General features: G+C 39.7%; 1 protein-coding gene across 2 annotated transcripts in view; it reads right to left on the minus strand.

The window, feature by feature from the left end:
* Positions 1 to 21,205, minus strand: part of MAPKAP1 (MAPK associated protein 1) — a 343,015-nt gene that overhangs the window by 269,344 nt on the left and 52,466 nt on the right. For both annotated transcript variants that reach the window (XM_036751105.1, XM_036751106.1), the window contains one exon: positions 585 to 733. In XM_036751105.1, coding sequence (XP_036607000.1) covers positions 585 to 733 — 149 coding nt within the window. The remainder of the gene's footprint in view (positions 1 to 584; positions 734 to 21,205) is intronic.

Raw genomic sequence — 21,205 nt, forward strand, 5'->3', positions numbered from 1 at the left:
ATATGAATGCTGGTTATGACTGTTATTTATTGTCATTTGTTATACTGTTATTTATTATTAGTAGTATTATTTATTCACCTCTTTTTGTATTCCTAGTGCTCAGAAGAGTACATGGTACATAGTAGGTACTTAATAAATGTTTATTGGTTACCTGTTCAAAGTCAAAGAGCAAGTTATCAACAGAGCAGGATTCAAATTCAGGTCTCTTCAATCTTAGTCCAGGGTTACTGTTTAGTCCTGCTAGTGCTATGATCATGACGAAAAACAATCACAGCAAAATATCCATAAATCTGATGAGCAGAACCCAAGGAGTTCAGTCACCCCAGGTTTTTACCAGTAAAGTCCCAGACAATGAGTATTATGCTCAGAAAGTTGGCACAGAGTCACAGCAAGACCCTGAGTCATCCACGAACCATTAAATGCTTTGCCCTAGGCTGTACTGAGTGGATACACTTTAAGAACATTTTCAACAAGGGGTTTCTGGTTAACTTGGAGGCCCGACAAATCAGCAATACAGGACTCACGATTCATCAAAGCAGTTTTTCCTGATTTATTAAAAGGCAATAGGGATCACTTTTACCTACCTTACCATCAAATTTGGAATACTCATTAAAAGGATTATTCAGCTGGAGCGGGCACTGCTCTAGGCGCACGGAGAGGAGGGATGGCTTCCCCACACTTGAAGACTTGACTTTGAAGTTCTTTTTTTCAAACAATGAGCTGAGCTCCTCTGCTGTGATAGAAAAGGGAGAAAAAGAATGCCTACATGACGAAAAATGATAATTAGTAACATGTTGAGAACTTTAAAGTATGTAAGGAACATGCCACCCTAAATCAATAAACATTTATTAAACACCTACTATATGCCAGGCAATGTGCTGGGCATTGAGGATACAAAGTTTATACTCTATTACAGAAAACAGTAAGTGGGGATATGTATATATGTATGTGTATATGTCTATGTATGAACAAAAATATACACATGTGCATACATATATACGCACACATATATATGAGTAACTATAAACAGGACAAATACAAACATTTACATATAGATATATAGATATAGATATACAAAATAAATGCAAAGTAAATAAATAGTAATTAAGGAGGGAGGCCATTAGCAGTTGGGGGAATCACGAAAAGCTTCAGGCATAAAATGGTGCTTAAGATGAATCGTGAAGAGATGGAATCTTTTGGGTCAAAAAGGATTGGCAGGCATGGTAGGCACTGGGGATATCCAGTGTAAAGCCACCAAGAAAGAAATGAAGCAGTATATATGAGGAAGGCTGAGAGGTCCAAGATGTCAGGATAACAGAGTATGGGAAGGAGACCGATATACAAGAAGATTAGATCGATTGGCACCAGGTTTTGAAGAGCTTTAAAGGTTAAAGAACACAGCCTCACATTCCATCCCAGAGGCAACAGAAAACTACTAGAGTTTATTAAATACAGGAATGAGATAGTTCTGTGCTTAAGGAAAATCATTTTAGCAATTGTCTGAAGGATGGAATTGAACAGGGAGAGGCTTGAAGAGGCACCAAGCAGAAGGATGTTAACAGTCTTCATCAGGGTTATATCTGGAAACAGTATTATTCAGAGACTAACATTACTCACTTCCTCTTTCCCCCTGTTTTTACTATCTTTGTTTACTATCTTTATGTTTGATGTGTTTACTATGTTTATGGAGCAAACTAGACTATAACATATGCACCTAAAACCTCTCCCAAGACTCTCCCCCCCCCCCCGCGCCCAATTCCCACCTGTTCCGAAAAAGAAGAAACATGTTGAAGCAAAAAGAGCACTAGTCAGGAGACAGCACAGTCAGAGTAAAAAGAGACTACCTAGTCCAGACTCTACCTCAGGGGGAAATCCGCCTACAAAATCCAATCATTCAGCTTCTATGTGAACAGCCCTAGTGACCAGGAACTCAATCATTCTCTCCTACATACCAACTGCTAAAAAGCAAATAAGGGAAGTCCCACAACCAAAGTGACTGGGTACTTGACAAATTCATATTATCCAACTCTAACTGCAGCAGAAAGGCAATCTTCATATTCTTCTTTAAGTGACTCCCTATCTCACTCCCTATAAACTTCCCTAATTCCAAACCTTCTCTTTCCCCATTCTCTTAGCTGATAGGGATCTTGACTCTCTTACTTTGCTGACAAAATGGAATTCATTTAACTTGAACTCCTTTTCCTCCCATTCTCTTCATCTCAGCATTCCTTGACATTATTTCCAGCACTCAATCTCTGTCTCTCTGTCTCTCTCTCTCTGTCTCTCTGTGTCTTTCTCTCTCTCTCTCTCACACACACACACACACACACGCACGCACACCATTATTTCAACATAACTAGTTTCCTATTATAATTCTATGCACTTTATTTTATGCATTTAAAAACATGATTCTGATTAAGGGGTTTTATAGGCTTCATCAGATTGCTAAAGGGCTCCATTACATAGAAAAAGATTAAGAACCCTGTTCTAGGAACAAATACAAACTCCTTGGTTTAGTTTTTAAAGCCCTTGACAACATGGCTTCCCCTATCCCAGCTTCATTGATCATCACTCTATTATCCAGCCAAAGTGGCCTTTAATATTGTTCCTCCCACTGCATTGCCCATCTTTGTGCCATCATAGTAGCTGTCCCACATGCCTGGATGGCTCTCCTTACTTACCTCCACTGCAGAGAAGTCATTAGCACAGGGGATCAGTAAGGCTTCATATAGAAGATGGTGCTTGAGTGGGATCTTCTCCATACCCAGTTCTTTTATGGATCCTGACACAAGTTTAAAACCTTTCACTGCTCCAGCCTATCAATATTTATCATAAAATGTGGCACCCAGAACGAAACAGAATACTTTAAATGTATTAGAACTAAGTCAGAGCAAGAAAGCTAGCCTACTGATACCTTTTTTGATACCCTGATTCAGTTCTTCATGGTATCAGAAACCATTTCCAGCTTTGTGTCATCCACATATTTTTGTAACTTTACAATCCTAAGTCTTATTCTGAGTCATTGATAAAAATGTAAAATAAGGCCACTGTGAAACTAAGGATCAAAGGACACCAAAAGATAGATGAGAACATTCTGAGTATAGAGAAGAGCTACACTGGAACAATTGACTAGATGGGAGAAAGAAATTAACCAAAGAGAGAATGAGAGGCAGTTTCATGTGGCAGAAACAGCACTTTATTTGGAGTAAAAAAAAGAAATCACTGTTTTAAGTTAGCTTTCCTGTCTTTATTATAAGAACTTTAGCTTCCAAGATGAAACAAACTTCATACTTCATAGCAGGGATCTAATTTAAGACCACATTCAGATATAGTGGTGACTCCCAAGAAAACTTGCGTCTTTAAAAATTATTATCGTCCATAACAGAACTATAAACAAAACCATTATTCATGAATTTGCTAAGAAACAAAATTATTTTATTTTGTGCTTTGTAAACTATAATAATTGTATAAATTACCAAGGTCAAGTATTCTGAAGGCTAACATTAATTTGGATGTACAAATTCTGGCATATTTGGCTGAAAAAGTCTGCCTTATGATTTATAACAGCAAGCTGTAATCACTCCTTATAATTCACAGAAAAGGCTGATAAAAGACTTTTTTTAAAAAAAGCAATGGTCCCAACCTAACATTATAAGTCAAGACAACAAACACGTATTAAGCACCACTATGGGCTAGGATAATAATGAGGACAAGAGGCAAACAACTATGTAAAAACAAGATGTAGGCAGGATAAATTGGAGACAAACTTAGAAGAAAGGTACTAGCGTAAGGTGGTTTAAGAAAGTCTGCTTTGAAAAGGTGAACTTTTAGCTGGGACCTAAAGGAAGTTAAAGGAAACCAGGAGATGGAGATGAGGAAGGAGAGAATTCCAGGCACAGAGGACAATCAATGAAAATGCACAGGACTGAGAGATGGTTTACTTTCTTTAAGAAACAGAAAGGTCAGTGTCACTGGATCAAAGAGCAGGTAGAGGGAGACAGGGATAAGAAGACTGGACAGGTAGGAAAAAAAAAGGTCATGAAAGGCTTTAAAATACTATGTGATCCTGACAATAACTGGGAGCTGCTCGAGTTCACCAAGTAAGAGGGTGACATGGTCAGATCTGAGATGAAGGAAAAGCAATATCATGGCTGAGTGGAGAAGAGACTGGAATGAGGAATGATCTGAGGCAGACCAATCAGAAGGTATGTCCAGGAGTAAGGTGATAAAGGCCTGTACCAGAGAAGCTGCGTATCAAAAAAAAAAAAAAAAAGAAAGAAAAAAGGGAGAAGGAAGCATATACAAGGGATGTTTTGAAGGTAGAAATGATAGGACTTGACAAGTGATTTGATACAGAAGTTGGATGACAGACAAGTTAAGGATGATATCTGAAACACAAGCTGTTAGTCTGGGCAACTGCGAGGGTGGTGAGATGCATGACTATAATATGAAAGTTAGGAAGAAAAGCAGATTTGGTGGGGAGAAAGGGAAGATAATGAGTTCAGTTTTTGACATGCTGAGTTTAAAATATCTATGGGACATTCAGTTTCAGACTTGCAAGATGCAGTTGGAGATGTGAGAGTGAAGGTCAGGAGAGAGGTTATGGAGGGACAGAGATCTAAGATTCATTAGCACAGAGATGACAATTGAATTCATGAGAACTGATCAGAACACCAAGTAAAACAACATATTGGAGAGAATAGGACTGAGGGCAGGCTTGGGAGGCAACCACACTTAGAAGGTGCAAACTGGATGAATATCTAGCAAAGGATACTGCAAAAGAGTGATCAGACAAGTAAAAGAGAACCAGAAAAGAGCAGTATCACAAAAACCTAGACAGAAGAGAGTACTAAGAAAAGGGTGACCAACAGTATTAAAAGTTGCAGAGAAGTCAGGAACAAGAAAGGATTAAGTAGAAGGTGGCAGATTGAAAGCAGGGACTAGTGTGAGCTCTGAACTAATTCTAGAACTGCAGAACCCACAAAACAGCAGAGGGAAGCAGGGCTCCAGCCCAGGACAGCCTGGATGGTCTCTGGGTGAGGTCCATCCCGCACGGAGCTGGGAGCACAGCAGAGTGGACCAACCAGACCAGGAGCTGGGTGGAGTGGGCCCTAGCGCCCTGAATCAGTGAGCTGCAGCAGTTACCAGACTTCTCAACCCACAAACACCAAAGACAACAGAGAAGGTTAGTGGGAAAAGCTGCTGGGGACAGAGTTTAAAAGGGAGTTTGTGGTTGGGCCACTGCCCCCCCCCCGAGGCAGAGGAGGTGGGGCAGCTACAGAACTACAGCTGCAGTTGCTTCTGGCCCCAGGCCTACCTGGTGGGAGGAATTAAGTGGTGGATCAAACCAGGAGTGAGGAGCCTGCTGAAGATCTAAGCCCAGTCTGGGTTGGGAGTTCTTGGGGAAGGAGGAGTGCTGGTGTGGCAGAGCTGGCACATCCCCCCAGGCTTGGAACATAGTTCTCTTAACTCTACAAGCAGTCATACCCCCCTGAAAAACTCAAGGGTCAAGTTAGTTGGCTGGGAATATGGCCAGGCAGCGAAAACGCACCCAGATTCAGTCTCAGACTCTAGAATCTTTCTTTGGTGACAAAGAAGACCAAAACATACAGACAGAAGAAGTCAACAAAGTCAAAGAGCCTACAACAAAAGCCTCCAAGAAAAACATGAACTGGTCTCAGGCCATGAAAGACCTCAAAAAGGATTTGGAAAAGCAAGTTAGAGAAGTAGAGGAAAAATTGGTAGGAGAAATGAGAAGGATGTGAGAAAACCATGAAACACAAGTCAATGACTTGCTAAAGGAGACCCAAAAAAATACTGAAAAATATACTGAAGAAAACAACACTTTAAAAAATAGACTAACTCAAATGGCAAAAGAGCTTCAAAAAGCCAATGAGGAGGAGAATGCCTTGAAAGGCAGAATTAGCCAAATGGAAAAGGAGGTCCAAAAGACCACTGAAGAAAATACTACCTTAAAAATTAGATTGGAGCAAGTGAAAGCTAGTTACTTGATGAGAAAACAAGATATTATAAAACAGAACCAAAGGAATGAAAAAATGGAAGACAATGTGAAATATCTCATTGGAAAAACCACTGACCTAGAAAATAGATCCAGGAGAGAGAATTTAAAAATTATTGGACTACCTGAAAGCCATGATCAAAAAAAGAGCCTAGATATCATCTTTCAAGAAATTATCAAGGAGAGCTTCCCTGATATTCTAGAGCCACAGGGCAAAATAGAAATTGAAAGAATCCACCAATCACCTCCTCAAATAGATCCCAAAAAGAAATCTCCTAGGAATATTGTTGCCAAATTGTAGAGCTCCCAGATCAAGGATAAAATACTGCAAGCAGCCAGAAAGAAACAATTTGAGTATTGTGGAAACACAATCAGAATAACCCAAGATCTAGAAGCTTCTACATTAAGAGATCGAAGGGCTTGGAATACGATATTCTGGAGGTCAATGGAGCTAGGATTAAAACCAAGAATCACCCACCCAGCAAAACCGAGTATCATGCTCCAAGGCAAAATATGGACTTTTAATAAAATAGAGGATTTTCAAGCTTTCTCAGTGAAAACAACAGAGCTGAATAGAAAATCTGACTTTCAAACACAAGAATCAAAAGAAGTATGAAAAGGTAATCAAGAAAAACAACAAGAAAAAGAAACTGCAAGGGACCTACTAAAGTTGAACTGTTTTGTTTACATTCCTACACGGAAAGATGATGTGTATGATTCATGAGACCTCAGTAGGGTAGCTGAAGGGAATATGCATATATATGTATATGTGAGTGTGTATGTATCTATATATGTATGTGTGTATATATATATAGAGAGAGAGAGCGGGCCCAGGGTGAGTTGAAGATGAAGGGAAGATATCTAAAAGAAATAAAATCCAATTAAGGGATGAGAGAGGAATATATTGAGAGAGGGAGAAAGGGAGAGATAGAATGGGGTAAATTATCTCACATCAAAGGGGCAAGAAAAAGCAGTTCTGTAGGAACAGGAGAGAAGGCAGGTGAGGGGAAATGAGTGAATCTTGCTCTCATCAAATTTGACCTGAGGAAGGAATACCATACATACTCATTTGGGTATCTTACCCCACAGGAAAAAAGGAGGAAGAAGATTAAAAAAAGGTGGGATGACAGAAGGGAGGGCAGATGGGCGTGGAGGTAATCAAAAACAAACACTTTCAAAAGGGGACAGGGCCAAGGGAGAAAATTCAATAAAGGGGGATAGGTTAGGAAGGAGCAAAATACAGTTAGTCTTTCACAACATAAGTACTGTGGAAGGGTTATACATAATGATACGCATGTAGCCTATGTTGAATTGCTTGACTTCTTAGGGAGGGTGGGGGTGAAGGGAAGAGGGGAGAGAATGTAGAACTCAAAATTTTAAAAACAGATGTTCAAAAACAAAAAAAAAAAGTTTTTGTATGCAACTAGAAAATAAGATACACAGGCAATAGGGCGTAGAAATTTATCTTGCCCTACAAGAAAGGAAGGGAAAAGGGGATGGGAGGGGAGTGGGGTGACAGAAGGGAGGGCTGACTGGGGAACAGGGCAAGCAGAATATATGCCATCTTGGAGTGAGGGGGAGGGTAGAAATGGGGAGAAAATTTGTAATTCAAACTGTTGTGAAAATCAATGCTGAAAACTAAATAAATTTTAAAAAAAATTAATGAAAGCTAAAAAAAAAATGAACAATGAAAAACAAAAAAAAAAAAGAAGAAGAAAGGATTAAGTAAAGGCCGTGAGATTTAGCAATTAAGAAATCACTAGCAACTTCTGTTTCAGTTAAATGAGGTCTGAATGCAGACTGAGGAAAGGAAATAGAGGCAATGATTGTAGATGGCCTTCTCAAAGAGTATCAGCCCTGAGAGGAACATTGTCTGGATCACTGCAATAACCTAACTGGTCCCAAATCTTTCTCCTCTCCATTCAGCTGCAAAGGTAACTTTTCTAAATCATACATCTGACCATGATCCTGACTATGTCCAAGATCAAATATAAAAGCAAGTCCTCTGTTTGGCATTTAAAGCTCTTCATAATCTGCCCCATTCCAACCTTTCCAATCATTTTATACTATATTCCCCTTCAAAAACCCCACTCTCAGGAGTGAAGGCCTGAGTTCTCCCTCAAACTCCTCCAAATACCTTTAAAAATTCCTCTAAACAAATTCTAGAGTGGCAGAACCCACAAAAAGACAGAATGAAAAAATTTTCCAGCCCAAGACAATTTAGAAGGTCTGTGAGAAAGATCTGTTACACCAGGGTGAGAGACGAGCACTGTCTAGCGCAGGCTGCGCTAACACAGCCAGGGCCCCAGCAAACCAGGAGCAGGCCTCAGGGCACCTGAATTAGTGGGAACAGTGGCAGTTTTCAGACCTCCCAGCCTACAGATGCCAAAGATAACTTGGAAGGTCAGCAGCACCCAGTTGCACCTGGGTGAGAGTGGAGCACAGTCCAGTGCAGGCTGCGCCAGCATGGACCCAGGCCCAAAAGAGCAGGGGCAGGCCTTAGGAGCCACTGAATCAGCATCTGCAACAGCTGCTTCTGGAGCTCTCAGCCCACAGACAGTAAGAGGGTAGATCAATTGGTCAGAAGATTACAGGGGCCTCTTTGTTGGCACTGAGGCTTTGCCTAACACTGAGGTATTCTGTTGCTTTGCCCATACTCTGATCCAGGTCACAGTACTGGGTGGCAGTCCCATGGCGAGGAGGAGGACTAACATATCAGACCTTGTGGTCACAGTGAAGCAAGGACCCTTCTCACAGTTCCAGGGCAGAAAAGAGTGCTTGCGGTCACTCACAGACCAGAGGACAGGCCAGGAGAGTAGTGAACATCTCTCCTTAGATCATGCCAAAGGTCCCTAGAAATATCTCTGAAAACAGCTGCACAAAAACCCTGAAGCGTGGGACAGTGTGTACTCCACCCTGGGAGCAGAACCCTACTTTAACAAAGAGTTAAAAGTCAAGTAATAGGCTGGGGAAATGAGCAAACTACCAAAAAAATTCTGACCATAGAAGGTTACTATGATGACAAGGAAGATCAAAACATACACCCAGAAAAAGATAACAAAGTCAAAGCTCCTACATCCAAAGTCTCCAAGAAAAATATGAATTGGTCTCAGGCCATGGAAAAGCTAAAAAAGGATTTTGAAAACCAAGTGAGTGAAGCAGAGGAAAAATTGGGAAGAGAAACAAGAGTGATGCAAGAAAATCATGAAAAACAAGTCAACATCTTGGTAAAGGAGACACAAAAAAAATACTGAAAAAAATAACACCTTAAAAAAATGGCAAAAGAGGTCCAAAAAACCAATGAGAAGAAAAATGCCTTAAAAAAGCAGAACTGGCCAAATAGAAAGAGGCACAAAAATTCACTGAAGAAATAACTCCTTAAAAATTAGAATGAAGCAAATGGAAGCTAATAACTTTATGAGAAATAAAGAAACAATAAAACAAAACCAAAAGTGAAAAAATAGAAGACAATGTGAAATATGTCATAGTTTGAAAAACAACTGCCCTGGAAAATAAATCCAGGAGAGATAATTTTTAAATTATTGGACTACCCGAAAGCCATGATCAAAAAAAGGGCCTAGACATTGTCTTCCAAGAAATTATAAAGGAAAACTGTCCTAATATTCTAGAACCAGAGGGTAAAATAAACATTGAAAGAATTTGCTGATAACCTCCTGAAAGAGATCCCAAAATGAAAACTCCCAGGAATATTATAGTCAAATTCCTGAGCTACCAGTTCGAGAAGAAAATACTGCAAGCAGCCAGAAAGAAAAAATTCAAGTATCATGGAGCCACAGTCAGGATAATGTGAGATTTAGCAGCTTCTACATTAAAAGATCTGAGGGCTTGGAATATGATATTCCAGAGGGCAAAGGAGCTACGATTACAACCAAGAATCACCTACCCAGCAAAATATTCAATGAAATAGAGGGCTTTCAAGTATTCTTGATGAAAAGACTGAAGCTGAATAGAAAATCTAACTTTCAAATACAAAACTCAAGAAGAAGCATAAAAAGGTAAATAGGAAAGGGAAACTATAAAGGACTTAATAAGGTTAAGCTGTTTACATCCCTACATGGGAAGATGATACATGTAACTGAAGAACTTTCTCATTATTAGGGCAGATAGAAGGGCTGTGTATAAACAGAGGGCACAGGTGTGAGTTGAATATAAAGGGATGTTACCTAAAAAAATAAAATTAATGGGTGAGAGAGGAATGTACTGGGAGAAAGGGAAAGGGTGAGGTAGAATGGAGTTAATTATCTCACATAAAAGAGGCAAGAAAAAGCTTTTACAGTGGAGGGGAAAAGAGGGAGGTGAGAGGGAGTGAATAAACCTTACTCTCATCAGAAGTCGTTCAAAGAGTGCATGACATACACACATAATTGGGTATAGAAATCTATCTTACCCTACAGAAAAGCAGGAAAGGAAGGGAATAAAGGGGGGGGGGCAGTGATAGAAGGGAGGGCAGATTGGGGGAGAGAGGAGTCAGAACCAAAACACTTTTGAGGAGGGACATGGGTGAAGGAGAGAGAATAGAATAAACAGGAGGAGAAATAGGATGGAGGGAAATACAATTAGCAATAGTAATTGTGAAAAAAAATTATGAAGCAAGTTTCTCTGATGAAGGCTTCATTCCTCAAACATGTAAAGAACTGAGTGAAATTTATAAAAATAAGAGCCATTCGCCAAATGATAATCAAAAGATACGAACAGTTTTCAGATGAAGGAATCAAAGCTATCTATAGCCATATGAAAAAATACTTTAACTCACTACTGATTGGAGAATTGCAAATTAAAACAATTCTGAACTACTCCCTCATATCTATTAGATTGGGAAAATGACAAATGTTGAAAGGGACATGGGGGAAAAAAGAGACATTAATGCCCTTTTGGTGGAGTCATAAACTGACTCAACCATTCTGTAGAGCAATTTGGAACTATGCCTAAAGGGTATAAACAATGCATAGCCTTTTACCTAGCAATACCACTATTAGGTCTGTATCCCAAAAGAGATAAAAAAAAAAAAAAAAAGGAAAAGGACCTACATGTACAAAAGATATTTATAGCAGCTCTTTTCTGGGGGCAAAGAATTGGGCATTGAGGGGATGTCCTTAAATTGGGGAATGGCTGAACAAATTCTGTTATGTGATTATAATGGAAAACTATTGCAGTATAAGAAATGATGACCAGCATGCTCTCAGAAAAACCTGGAAAGACTTTACGTGATCTGATACAAAGTGAAATGTACGACAAAGTATAGCAACATTGGAAGAAGACCAGCTGTGATTGACTTAGTTATCCTCAGCAATACAATGATCCAAGACAACTCCGAAGGACTTATGATGAAAAGTGCTATCCATCCCCAGAGAAAGAACTGATGATATCTGAATACAGATTGAAGCGTATTTTTTTATTCTCTTTATCTTTCTTGAGGTTTTGTTTTGGGTTTTTTTTTGTCTATGCTTTCTTTAATAACAGGACTATTATGAAAATGTTTTGCTTGACTATACATACAGAACCCATATCAAATTGCCTGCCTTCTCAACGCGGGGTAGGGAGGCAAGGAGAGAATCTGGAACTCAAAGTTTTAAAAGCAAATGCTAAAAATTGTTTTTACATGTAACTGGGGAAAAACAAAATACTTAATAAGCAAAAAAAAAAAAAAAGAAAGAAAGAAAAGAAAACCCACTTTCTAACTACACTGACCTCCTGGCAGTTCCTGGAACACTACACTCAATTTCTGTGCCTTTGTGATGGCTATCCCCCATGGCTGGAATACTCTGTCGCGACCCACAGTTCAAGAAGCGCTGAAGGTGTCACCAGTGCAAAAAGTTTAAGGAGCCTTGGATTAGAGCATTACAAAGGATTTTTTTTTTTTTGCAGGCAGCTGGAAGAGCTAGGGTGATGGTTAGTGAGAGTGACACAAAAAAAAGTGTCAAGGGAGCATTTAAAGAATACACAGAAAATTCAGAAACAGAGACAAGCAAGGTAGCTTTGAAACTAACATGTTGAATTTATTATATTCTTTTTTTTTAAACTTAGATGCAGAGGAGATCTGTGGTTTTGTATGCAATTCTCTTTTCTGCCCTTTGTATATGGAAATGTTTGTCAAGTCCATGCTAAAGACTTTTTTTAAATAAATTAGGACACAACACAGGAAAGAAATCAACATGGGAAAAAAACTATTACTAAAAGTCTCTTAATTTTTGGAAACGAAATACGCTAATTTTCTCCCTCTTATGATAAACCTATTTCTTAACAGCTGTCTATTATGTAAATTATTTCTAATTATCAAAAACTGCTCAAGAGTAAAATGGGAAAATACTTTTCAAGAATGGCAGGAAGCACAAATTAAGAGTTCACCTTAATGTTGCTTACATATTCCAATTCCAGCATTCTATGACCTCCTACATTAGGCAGAGTTGAAATGTCATAAAGGTCACAAAGATATTAAGGTCACAAAGGTATTAAGTAGCAGAATTGAGATTTTTAAGTCTACCTTAATTTAACCAAATGAAATGATGTGAAGAACTGGAAGAACATGAAGAACATGAAACTGAAGAACTGGAAAGAACTCCAGAAATCATTAAGTCAACCTCCCTCATTTTATAGAAAAGGAAACTGAGGTCAAGAAAGGGGTTGTGACTTGTACAACAGCATATAACTAGCGACCAGGATTTCTTTTCTGGTAAGAGTAATCATGAGATTTTCTTTTGAAGGTTGTTTAACTGAAAACCAAGTTTCTTAAATTTTCTAATAAAGGAAGAAAGAAAAAATAAAACTAAAACTACTTATCTATCTCCAATTCTGACACATGATATATACCACAAATTGGGCTTATTTCATGCTGAAAGTCTAATTCTGTATGACAGACAAATTAATTTAAGCTTTAAATCATGAATTTTACACAGGGAAAGTAAAGGGGGCAAGGTTAGAAGTCAATAGTTAAGTCAATAATGCTACTAAGTAAGCTTCTGAGAAGCACCTTGGAAGACCCTTTCCTCCAAGATGGCGCTGAAGGTGAAGAAGGAAACCATTGTCCCGCCCAAGAAAGAAGCCAAGTACAAGGTCTTGAAAGCCAAGAAGGCAGCGTTGAAGGGTGTCCATAGCCACAAAAAAAAAAAAAGAAAGAAAAAGATCTGAACATCCCCCACCTTCCGGCGACCCAAGACACTAAGACTTGGAAAGCAACCCAAATATCCTCGGAAAAGTGCTCCTTGGAGAAACAAGCTTGATCACCATGCCATCATTAAGTTCCCCTTGACCTCTGAATCCACCATAAAGAAGACTGAGGACAACACCCTAGTCATCATTATGGACGTCAAGGCCAACAAGCATCAGGTCAACCTAGCAATAAAGAAGCCGTATGACGTCGACATGGCCAAGGTCAACACGCTGATCTGGCCTGATGGCGAGAAGAAGGCCTATGTCCCACTTGTTCCAGACTATGATGCTTTACATGTTGCCAAAAAAATTGGAATCATCTAAACTGTGTCCAGCTATCCGACTCCACCTACAATAAAAAGTTTTCCAGTATATAAAAAAATAATGCTACTATGTAAGGAAAGAGATTCCCAGGAAACTGACCAGGATAATAAATGACAGGATTTTACAAAAAAAAAAAATATACACACACACACACACACACACACACACACATACATACATACATATATATATATACATATATATATATATATATATATATATACACATATATATGTATATGGTGAGATAAACAAAGGTGGAAGCCATTTCGTTACATTACTTTATGACAAAGCTATATCTACGTGATATGATTATATTCATTGTTTCTTCTTAAAACTATTTGTAAATATGGTGAAAGACTGGAGTGGGAATCAAATGGCCTGGGTTCAAGAGGCAAAACTACTTACTACTAATTATGTTCCCTTGGGCAAGTCACTTCCCTTTGTGGGCTATTTCTTCATCTGCAAACTGAGGAGATAGAATCAGATGGTCTCTTAAGTTTCTTTTTGTACTAACACAGTACACTTCAAAAATATATCTTTTGCACAAGTTTATACATAAAGTAAGAAATGCATTAAATAAGTTCTTATGAAAAAGAACTGGCTTGAAAAGTTCTGGCTAATACAAAAAAGATGAAACCTTTTTTAAAGTGTATATAAAGATATAGCTAAAAAGAATTGGAAACTAAATGGGTTGTCATCAACTGGAGAATGGCTAAACAAATTATGTATAACAACTGCACTGTAAGACATAATAAAAGGGACAGTTTGAAGAAAGCCTTTAAAGACTTGTATGAACTAATGGAAAGTGATGTGAGCAGAACCATGAGAACGATGTACATTGTAACAAACACTGTAAAAATGAACAATGTTGAAAGTTTCTCCACACATGATCAATACAATAATCAACTATGCTTTCAGAGGACTAAAGATTTAGAATGATCCCAAACTCGTAACAGACAGATGATGGACTAAATATGCAGAATGAATCACATTTTTGGCCACGGCCAGTATGGAAATTTGTTTTGCTTTGACTGTGCACACTTGTTGCACGGGTATTGTTTTTCTCTTTTTTCGAGTTGGAGGGAAAAGGTAGGGAAAGAAAATAAATGCTTGTTAATTGAAAAGTTTAATTTTTAAAAGATACAATGAATATAATCATATCACATAGATACAGTTGTGTCCTAAAGTAAACGTAATAGCATGGCTACCACCTTTGTTCAGGACCTCATCAGCTCTTGATTTAACAATTGCAATGGCCTCCTAATTGGTCTCCTTGCCTCAAATCTTTCACACCTCTCCAATTCATGCACCACTAAGCTGCTAAAACAAAGGACTAACCATATCGCTCCCTTAACTCAATAAACTCCAATGGCTCCCTATTGCACTCAGGTTCAAATTTAGGCCCCTCTTTAGCTACTGAAGCTCTTATAACCTGACCTTAACCTACCTTTCCAACCTATTATAAACTCCCCTTCCCATACTCTGCAACTATAACAGTAAGGCAAAATTCATGACCTCGGAGAGGGCGATGGATATGCCTGAGTGGTTCAGATTCAGGAAGTATAAAGAATTCTCTAGGTAGAAGGCAGAGGAAGTATAACATTTATTTAGACTCCAGAGGATCAAATCCAAGGACCAATGCCGCCAATTTGATATTGTAGCATTAATATTCCAAAACCAGTAAGCCCACCTCACTGTAGTAACAAGGAAATTATAACAAAATATTATAGCAAAGAACCAAGCTATACTGTAGCTTCCCCTCAATGCTAGGTCCTTCCTATAAAAAGATCACTCATGAATCTTAACCCTCTGCTCAGCCCTCTCTCCTGCAGCTCTGCTGACTCCCAAGGTGCTTGATCTCCACAACTCTCTACTGTTTGGCACTCTCTGCTGCGTGCTCTCTCTTGATGCCGGCTCTCAGCTTCTGAATCCTGCTGCTCTCCACTCCACTGCTCCCAGTTCTGGGCTCTTTTTATACAGTTCTAGGCATCATCTGATTGACTAGAACTCAGCACGAATACCACTGGCTCTGGTCTTAGCAACTCCCCTTAGGGCCCTGAGGGCTTCACCCTTCTTGCAAACTAGTGTGTGCCTGTCCCTAATCAGGCCTCTCTTTGTGGCCCCACCTGAAGCCTATTCAATGGTCAGGGAAAGATCTTTCACTTCATGACTGGCTTTACAGCAACCCAATCAAATCTGCCATCTTATAGTTTTTCACAAAGGACATTCTTTCTCAGGACTCCCTGCCTTTGGACTGGACATCTCCTCTATCTGAAATGCCTTCTCATGTCACTACTCCCTCATAGAAGCCCTTGTTTCACGAAGTCTTTCCCGATTCCATCACTTGCCAGTGTGCACCCCTCCATATGTGCCTTCAATTTGTTTTGTATATACTTAATTGTATATATACTCTCGTACCCAAGAAAAAATAAGTGCCCTGACAGCATATATTCAGTTGCTGCCTATCAACTTTCTCCTCCTTCACCCCGTCTCACGTGATGAAGTGATAACAGCTGAGGAAGAGAAGAGGGGAGTTTGTGGTGTATGACCTCAATTTTTTCTGTAAAGTGTGAAGCAAGGTTTTTCAGCTGAGAGAATGGGGGGAAGACAAACCATGAGAAGTGTAAGGAGGGATGAAAAGGTTTGGAAGAGCCACTGTGGAGAGTAGGATAACGAGTTGATCAGTGAGGTTACAGTAGGATCTGCAGAGCAGTAGTGAAGGCCCAGCTGAGGTTGTGTTACATAAGTTTGTAGTGGACTCAGTAATGATTTTCTCCACCTTTGTTCAGCAGCACATATATAGGCATGAAGGCAACAAATAGTGAGAGTGAACCAAGGCTGAGGCTTAGCTGGACATAACTGGTGCTATGATAAGAGGGCTAGGGATTCAAGAGAGGAGAACATTGTAGAATTGACTTGGTTCATCAACAGGTCAAGACAGGAAAAGGGGGGGGAGGGGCAGAGCCAAGATGGCAGCTGGAAAGCTCTCCCCCAAATCCCTCCAAACACCTATAAAAAAATGGCTCTGAACAAATTCCAGAGCTGCAGAACCCATGAAATAGCAGAGGGAAGTAGGTATCCAGCCCAGAACGGCCTGGATCATCGCTACGAAGGGTCTATCGCACAGTGCTGGGAGCCAAGCCAAGCCCAGCATAGGCTGCACCAGGACAGACCAGACTGGGAGTCAGCACAGAGCAGGCTGTAGGGCCATGAATCACTAAGCTATGGCAGTTGCCAGACTTCTCAACCAACAAATGCCAAAGACCATGGAACAGGTTAGTGAGAAAACTGCTACATCAGGTTAGAAAGCGGTCAGGCCCCAGCCCTGGGGGGTGGCGGAGGTGGTGCGGCGGTGCTGCCAGCAGCAGCAGGAAGCTCCTATGGCTGCTTCCAGAGCTCCAGTGTCAGCTCCTTCCAGAGTCCCTGGCTCACACAGTGGGAGGAATCAAGCAGCAGACCAGAGCGGGAGTGCAGGGCTTGCTTTGCCCTGCTTGGATATGGGTCGCAATCCTGGTTGGCAGTTCTTGGGGGAGGAAGAGCGCTGCTGTGGCAGAGCCTGGGGTTACGGTGGAGTAGAAGTAGCTCTGAAAACAGCAACAGAGTCCCTAAAGCTTGAGACAAAGCACTCTCTACTCTACAAGTAGTCATACCCTGACAAAAAGCTCAAAGGTCAAGTAGTTGCCTGGGAATATGGCCAGGCAGCAAAAAAGGACACAGACTCAGACTCTAGAATGGTTTTTTTGGTGACAAAAAAGATCAAAACATACAGCCAGAAGAAGTCAACAAAGTCAAAGAGCCTACATCAAAAGGCTCCAAGAAAAATATGAACTGGGCTCAGGCCATGGAAGACCCCAAAAAGGATTTGGAAAACCAAGTAAGAGAAGTAGAGGAAAAATTGGGAAGAGAAATAAGAGAGATGCAAGAAAACCATGAAAAACAAGTCAATGACTTGCTAAAGGAGACCCCCACCCCCAAAAAAACTGAAGAAAATAACATCTTAGAAAATAGACTAACCCAAATGGCAAAAGAGCTCCAAAAAGCCAATGAGGACAAGAGTACCTTGAAAGGCAGAATTAGCCAAATGGAAAAGGAGGTCCAAAAGACCACTAAAGAAAATACCAACTTAAAAATTAATTTGGAGCAAGTAGAAGCTAGTGACTTGATAAGAAATCAAGATATTATAAAACAGAACCAAAGAAATGAAAAAATGGAAGACAATGTGAATATCTCATTGGAAAAACCACTGACCTGGAAAACAGATCCAGGAGAGATAATTTAAAAATTTTTGGACTACCTGAAAGCCATGATCAAAAAAAGAGCCTAGACATCATCTTTCAAGAAATTATCAAGGAAAACTATCCTGATATTCTAGAGCCACAGGGTAAAATAAACGTTGAAAGAATCCACCAATTGCCTCCTGAAAAAGATCCCAAAAAGAAAACTCCTAGGGATATTGTTGCCAAATTCCAGAGTTCCCAGTTCAAGGACAAAATACTGCAAGCAGGCAGAAAGAAACAATGTGAGTATTGTGGAAACACAATCAGGATAACACAAGATCTAGCAGCTTCTATATTAAGAGATCATAGGTCTTAAAATATGACATTCCTGAAGTCAAAGGAGCTAGGATTAAAACCAAGAATCACCTACCCAGCAAAACTGAGTTTAATGCCCTAAGTCAAAATATGGATTTTCAATAAAATAGAGGACTTTCAAGCTTTTTCAATGAAAAGACCAGAGCTGAATAGAAAACCTGCTTTTCAAACACAAGAATCAAGAGAAGCATGAAAGGGGAAACAAGAAAGAAAAATCACAAGGGACTTACTAAAGTTGAACTGTTTGTTTACATTCCTACATGGAAAGATGATGTGTGCAATTCATGAGACCTTTATCAGTATTAGGGTAGTGGAAGGGAATATATACATACACACATAGACAGAGGGCACAGGGTGAGCTGAATATGAAAGGATGATATCTAAAAAAAATAAAATAAAATTACGGGATGAGAAAGGAATATATTGAGAGAGGAAGAAAGGGAGAGACAGAATGGGGTAAATTATCTCACATAAAAGTGGCAAGGAAAAGCAGTTCTGCTGGAAGGGAAGAGGGGACAGGTGAGGAGGAATGAGTGAATCTTGCTCTCATCAGATTGGACTTGAGGAGGGAACAACATACACACTCAATTGGGTATGTTACACCACAGGAAAGTAGGGGGAAGGGGATAAAAAAGGGGGGATGAGAGAAAGGAGGGCAGATGGGGGAGAAGGTAATCAAAAGCAAACACTTTTGAAAAGGGACAGGGTCAAGGGAGAAAACTGAATAAAGGAGGACAGGATAGGATGGAGGGAAATATAGTTAGTCTTTCACAACATGAGTATTGTAGAAGTGTTTTACATAGTAATATATGTGTAGCCTATGTTAAATTGCTTGCCTTCTTCGGGAGGGTGGATGGGGAGGGAAGAGGGGAGAGAATTTGGAACTCAAAGTTTAAAAATCAGATGCTCAAAAGAAAAAGTTGTTTTTGCATGCAACTGAGAAATAAGATATATAGGGAATGGGGAACAGAAATCTGTCCTGCCCTACAAGAAAGTAAGGGGGAAGGGGATGGGGGGGTGGGGTAGTGGGGTGACAGAAGGGAGGGCTGACTGGGGAATGGGGCAATCAGAATACAGGCCATCTTGCAGTGGAGGGCAGGGTAGAAATGGGGAGAAAACTGGTAACTCAAAATCTTGTGGAAATCAATGTTGAAAACTAAAATATTAAATAAATAATGTTTTAAAAGATAGGAAAAAAGGAGAGACAAAAGAGGAGAGAGAAAGGCTAGTACAGGGGAGATGGCCTGGGAGAGAACTAAACGGTCAAGAGACTGGAAGTTGTGATGCAGATGAGAAGAAAGATTTTGTAAGGAAAGGTAGAAGGCAAGGTGAAAAAAAAACTCAAAAGGTTATGGTCTTATAAGGAGATTTTGGAACTCTTGAAAATAGAGATAGTGCATTTATGGGAGTTATATATATGAAAGATCAAGAGTATGACCATATGTTTGTTTCTAAGGTGGGATGGAGGAGTAGCTCATGGGAAGGAGTAGGGTGAAAAACTGAGTGGTTAAAGGAGTTTGAAGGAGACTCAAGATGTATGCTAAATCTCCTAGTGTGCGGACAGGAGATGGGAAGAAAAATATTGTGAGCCAATACCAAACTCAGTGAGGAAGGGTCTGTAAACAACAGTTAAAAAGGTTTGATGGGATGGTAGATATAAATAGCATGTACCTCAAAGGAAGAAAAGACTTGGTACACTATAGATATATTTTATCCAATCTCAACTGGGCCCTCATTACCACAAAGCAATCAGTTTATTCTTCTCTGATTCTCTATCCTCCTCCCTATTAGAAAATGTTCCTAACCTTTTCTTTTCTCAAGTCTCTCACATTTCCTCCTCATCCCACCCATTCACCTGAGGATCTAACCTCTTATTTACTGAAACAACTAAGACTACTGATCATGACATCCCTTACTCTTTCTCTCACCTCAAAATCTCACTCTCCTACTTTGTTTCAGTTTATGATAATATGGTGACCCTTCACCTTGTCAAAACCAACTCCTCTATATGTGCCTTTGATGCCATTTTCTCCAGCAGAAACCCCCCTATTCTCTCTAATCTTCAATTTTTCCCTACCTACTGGTTCCTTCCAAAGTCCTCTCAAATACACTCAATCTTGCCCATCCTTAAAAATTCACTAGACTCTGCTATCCCTTAAGCTATCATCCTGCATCTTTCCTCCCTTTTTCAGCCAAATTCTTGAAAAAATTTGTCTACACTCACTGCCTCCACTTCCACATCTCATTCACCCATCAATCTTGCAAGCTGCCTTAAGACAACTCAAGTGAAATTGCTCTCTCCAAAGTTACCAATGACCTTAGTTACCACATTAGATCACCTCTTCTCAGTCTGCTACATTTGATGCAAGATATTTTCCTCACTGGGTCTTTATAACATTATTCTCATCCTGTCTGACTGCTCCTCACATCCCTTCATCTCACATATCCAGTCAGTTCCCGAAATCTTGCCATTTAAATGTTCAATTTTTCCCATCCAACATCTTCTCTCTACTCATAAAACAACTCCCTTAGTTCAGGCTATCACCTCTCATCCAGACTATTACCATGGCCTCCTAATTTGTCTCCCAGCCTCCAAGCTCCCTCCACTACAATTCATCTTACACAATCCCTCTAAAGTGATCTTCCTTAAGCACAGATATAAGCATGTCATTTCCCAAATCAATAAACTACAGTAGCTCCCTTCTGCCTCTGGAACCAAATAAAAACTCCTCTGTTTAACTTTTAAAGTCACTCACAACTTGGCCACAGACTATCTTTCCTACTTCATTACACATTATTACTCTTATTGGTCTAGTCAGTCAGTCAGGCAATAAGCGTTTATTAAAGGTCTAATATGTGCCAGACACTGTGCTAAGGACTGGGAATACAGAGAAAAGCAAAAACTAGTACCTGCCTCCAAAGACTTCAAAATCTAATGGGGAAGACAACAAGTAAATAAATATGTACAAATGAGCTATATGTATAGGATAAATGGGAAATAATCAACGAAGGAAGACACTAAAATTAAGAAGAATTGACAAAGGCTTCCTGTAGATTTTAGCTGGGACCTGAAGGAGGCCAAGAGGCAGAACATTCCAGGC

The sequence above is a fragment of the Trichosurus vulpecula genome, chromosome 3 (assembly GCF_011100635.1).
Source record: "Trichosurus vulpecula isolate mTriVul1 chromosome 3, mTriVul1.pri, whole genome shotgun sequence".
In the NCBI taxonomy this organism is placed as follows: domain Eukaryota; kingdom Metazoa; phylum Chordata; class Mammalia; order Diprotodontia; family Phalangeridae; genus Trichosurus; species Trichosurus vulpecula.